The 4,519-nt window shown below is 51.4% G+C and overlaps 1 protein-coding gene across 1 annotated transcript in view; it reads right to left on the bottom strand.

The window, feature by feature from the left end:
• Nucleotides 1-4,394, bottom strand: part of SH3BP4 (SH3-domain binding protein 4) — a gene marked incomplete at its 5' end in the record, with an annotated part of 10,326 nt that extends 5,932 nt beyond the window's left edge. The window contains 2 exons of the mRNA XM_010014206.1: nucleotides 1,545-3,907; nucleotides 4,382-4,394. Coding sequence (XP_010012508.1) covers nucleotides 1,545-3,907; nucleotides 4,382-4,394 — 2,376 coding nt within the window. The remainder of the gene's footprint in view (nucleotides 1-1,544; nucleotides 3,908-4,381) is intronic.
• Between the last annotated feature and the right edge of the window lie 125 nt (nucleotides 4,395-4,519).

Raw genomic sequence — 4,519 nt, forward strand, 5'->3', positions numbered from 1 at the left:
GGGTGCCTCCAGCCCGGTCCGGGGCAGCCTGTTCCAATGCCTGAGCACCCTCTGGGCAAGGAATTGTTCCTCAGCTCCAGCTAAACCTGCCCTGGGGCAGCTTGAGGCCGTTTCCTCTTGTGCCATCCCTTGTTCCTTGGGAGCAGAGACCAGCCCCCTCCTGGCTCCATCCTCCTGTCAGGCAGTTGCAGAGAGCGATAAGGTCCCCCCTGAGCCTTCTCTTCTCCACACTAAACCCCCCAGGTCCCTCAGCCCTTCCCCATCACACTTGTGCTCCAGGCTCTGCTCCAGCTCCGGTGCCCTTCTCTGGCCCCGCTCCAGCACCTCAATGTCTCTCTTGCAGTGAGGGACCCAGTCCTCCTTACCCGGGCTGCCTACTCGTAACTTCATTTCACTGCTGCTGCCTGCACCCATCGTCACCAAGCGAAGCTGTTGCTATCCCTTAATTCAATTAAGGAATAACATCTTAAACCACATGATTCCCCATAACTCCGTTACCCTGCTTCTACAGGACAGCCTGTTAAAAGCAAGAGCTGCAAATCTCTTCCAAACATTTTGTCCAGCATTTTCTTTGGCTCCCTTTCTAGGAGATGCCAGCAATGATCATGACGATGATTTCTTGTAAGAGACCTCCTAATGGCACCCTACAAATACTTGGAGGCAGCACTTCCCCAAATGCTTTTCAGGACAGAAGCAAGCCACACATTTCCATTTGCAAACACGAGCCACAGCTGGATGTAAAGCATCCCAGCTCAGAGGTGCCCTGGGTTCAGCTGCCACTCGAGAAGAGATGAGGCAGTGCTCAACGACCCTTTCTGGGAAGGATTTCAACCACCAATCTGAGCTTAACTAAACATCCTGCTCTCTTGTAGCTGGCCACTAGGACCAGAACCAAATGCTCATCAAATGACACAGCTCCTTTGTCAGTTCACAAGTGAGCCACCACCAGACTTCAGTTTTGATGACTTTCCTCGTGACATTCAATTACTCAGTATGGTTTATGTGAGTGTCTTTCAGCTAACAGATCATTCACAAATTACTACTTTAATTGCTCAAAACACTGGTTGACCAAAACCAAGTTGACTTCCAAACAAAAGATCACCTAAATTACCCATTAAATTTGGATTCCAGGTGAAGACAGCTTTTCCACCAGTACTGCCCTCACTGATGCACACTTTGACACTGGGGCTGAGGAAACCACCAGCTCTTGGGTAACTCCTAGAAGTGTCCATCATTGAAGGGGATCAGTCGAGTAGACACTGGCCCAAAATCGCCTTGATCTTGAGGGGCTTCAGATAAGCTACCTTCTGAAGCAAGCCTGTTGGCTGCCCTCACACAACACGTACACGTGGTGTTTCACCCAGCACATCCCCCATTTAGTGCCATTAAACCAGGAGCCCACCAACATGTACAACAGCAGGGCTGAACTTCCACCTGGCTGTGAAAGCCCTTAGAGATGGACTTGATTTTCTACAGACTGAATGAGGCAACTTCCACCTCCTCCAGCAGAGAATTGAGATCCCCTCATCAGACCTCAGACTCACCGTCATCAGCTCCTTCTGGAAAGACTTCCTCTCCTTGTTCTCAGTGTTGTTGCAGTCTTCCTTCAGCTTCTCCAAGACAGAGGCCACTCGCTCCGGCTCGCTGTCCAGCTCTGCTCTGCAGAAGAAGGTGAGCGGCAAGTTCAAGTACCCCAGAGCATCGGCAAAAGACCTCCAGCTACTGAGGTTCTCCATGAGCAGAGTCCTCACAGAGGCATAGATGTAGGTCAGGAACTTGCAGGGCCTCAGGATCTGCTCAAGCAGTAGACTGGTGGTCAGATCTGGCCCAGGGAAGTAGCTGGGCTTGACCTTCCCAACCACGAGCACGTTTTTGGTGTGTACAAGGCCTATTTTTCCCTGGTAGTAGCCAATATACCACTCCTTGGTCCACAGCTGTCCTTTTAACCTGATCTTCTCCTCACTGAGGAGGGCTATGACATCTCCTTTCTTGTACTCCAGCAAATAGTGGTTCTTGCTTTGCCTCACCACTGTCTTCAGCAGCTTGCCATACTTCAAGCTCAACACTGGCCGGTCCTGAAAAACCGGATACTTGGTGGTGGCAGCCAGAGGTGAAAGGATGATCTTCCCAACCTCATTCTTCTTGAGGAACCGCCTCTGCCCCATAGGTTTGATGGCACTTTTTGGAGGTGGCTGCGGCGTCTGCACGCAGAATTGGGTCAAAATGGCATCCTTGTCATCCTTGACCTGTATCCTCAGTGTGAAGTCCGAGAGCTCGTTGGGATCAAGGGATGCAATGGGGAAGATGAGGCGGCTGACCTTGCCCAGCTTCATCTGGAAGCCCCGCACGATTTTGGCTTGCTCGCTAGCTTTCACCTCGTAGTTGGTCATGTTGGAGAACATGCAGAGCTTGAGGTCCTGAGGCCGGGACAGAGCAAACTGATGCTTACCCCAGAGCTGGAGGGCAACGGGAGCTGGGCTGTGGGACTGCCTCGTGACCTCATTCACCAGTAGAGTCTTGGGCGCACACTCATGCCCGAACATGGCCACAACAGTTTTAAAGGAGGGGTGAATGTGTTTTGGGCCATAGACACCAACCGTGATCTTCTTGCTGATGTAATCCCACACGGTGTAAGGGTAGAGGATGTTCTGCCCCTGGGCTACGGCTGCGATGTACATGCAAGGCTCCAGGTTCTCCAGCTGCACCTGGATTGTGTCCCCATAGGAGTAGCTCAGCTGCATGGGTGTGTACGGCCCCTCTTTCATGTCACTCCGCAGGCACTGCAGTCCTACCAAGCTCTTGCTCATGATGTCATTCTTGACCTCTGCTGACACTTTCATCTCCAGAATGATGAAGGTTTTCACCTCCATGTTGCTGAGTTTGATCTGCAGGACCGGGCTGATGGTGCTGCACTTGTCACTGTTCAGCTCCAGCGGTGGATCCAGCATCGCCTTCATGGAGATCTGCTGTGTTTCCCCGGGGCACACGTGGCCTTCTGGCACACGGATGCTGATGTTGGTGTCTGGAAGCTGAACGGCTCCACCAGAGCTATCCAGCTTGCAGACAATGTTGGTCTCCACCGGTTGCGTCTGCCCCCAGCCGGGATTTTGACCAAGCAAATCCAAGTCATGGCAAGACCGAGCCAGCTTCCTGTGGTTCAGCCACGCTGTCCTAAAATCCTCCCGGCTCTGGAACTGCTCAGGGGTGGGAGACTTCAGACCGCTGAAGAAACCTGATGATGCTGGAGCATCTGACTTGGCCTGAAGAACGGACAGTTCAGACAAGCTGTAGGAGCGCTTACTTCTAAAGAAGGGATTGTCCCTTTTCACAGGCTGCTCCAGATCCAGCCTGGTTGTAGAGGGAAACTCATCAAAAATGTTTCCCAGGCTGCTATTAGCAGCCAAACTGGAAGCAGCTGAAGCAGGAGCCCCCGTGTCGAAGAGCAGCAAGTCAACAGTGACATTGGAACTGGACTCTCTGTCTGAGCTGGGCACTGCCTGCAGATTCCCATTCAGAAACGGGTTTGTCTGGACACCATTCAGGAACGGGTTGTTACTGTAGGTTTTTGCAGAGTTCCTTTTCACATCAGTCCATTCTCCAAGCAGATCTAACTCCTTGACCCCCTCATCAGGGCTCTCCAGTAGATTGTCGATCATCCCACTATCCGTTAAGGAAGAGTTGCGGTAGTTTACAGGCTGGACGTAGGAGGAAGGGATGTAGCCCATTTCGGTGGTGTTGTGAGCGTACCACCACTCCCCTCCTGATGTGTCTAAGACATAAAGGTGGTCTCCCTTGGAGAACTTCAAAGTGGTGAAATTAGTGGGACAGTAATCCTTGATTGCTATCACTTCCTTCGCGTTTCCAAAGCATGTGGGATTGTCGATCAGCAAGGCACTAGGAGAAGGCACTGCAAAGCCAAGGAGAGAAAACAGCACCGTAAGCAATCCACAAGAGCCACAACTCACTTGCAATCATGTACTTCAGGTAAGAATCCCCTCTGTTTTAAGCAGTGAAATAAGGCAGTTTTACAACCTCTCAAACCTGCAGGTATTTTCCCCCCGTTCTTCTCCCTCTGGTGCTTCTGATACATTCATCTTCCTCTTCTCCAAAGGGTTCATGACCTAAAGGCACTAATGCAGCTGAGAAGCGCAGTGGGAGCCAAAACAGGAGAAGCAGCAACTTGTTATGCTCCTGATGCAGTCAACAGCCTTAGCAACAAACCTCCCTTCAATGTAAGGCCCCATGCAGCCCCTGATGGACGATGCACTACCTGTGTTGGAGGGAGTTTTGAAGGACTAGGAGTCATTTCCTACCAGCTTTCCATTTCACCTGGCATGTTGGGATCCAAGCTCCTAGAGGCACAGGCTAGAAAGGCAGGCACCCCTTAAATCACAGAGTCACTCTGGCAGGTTCAAGCCATTCCCCTTGTCCTGTGCCTATAGACCCTTGTCCAAAGCCCCTCTTTTACATAGTAAGAAGAGTCTGTACACATCCTAAACAGCTCCCCATTAACCCACTT

The sequence above is a fragment of the Nestor notabilis genome, unplaced genomic scaffold, assembly GCF_000696875.1.
Source record: "Nestor notabilis isolate BGI_N333 unplaced genomic scaffold, ASM69687v1 scaffold4545, whole genome shotgun sequence".
Lineage (NCBI taxonomy): Eukaryota > Metazoa > Chordata > Aves > Psittaciformes > Psittacidae > Nestor > Nestor notabilis.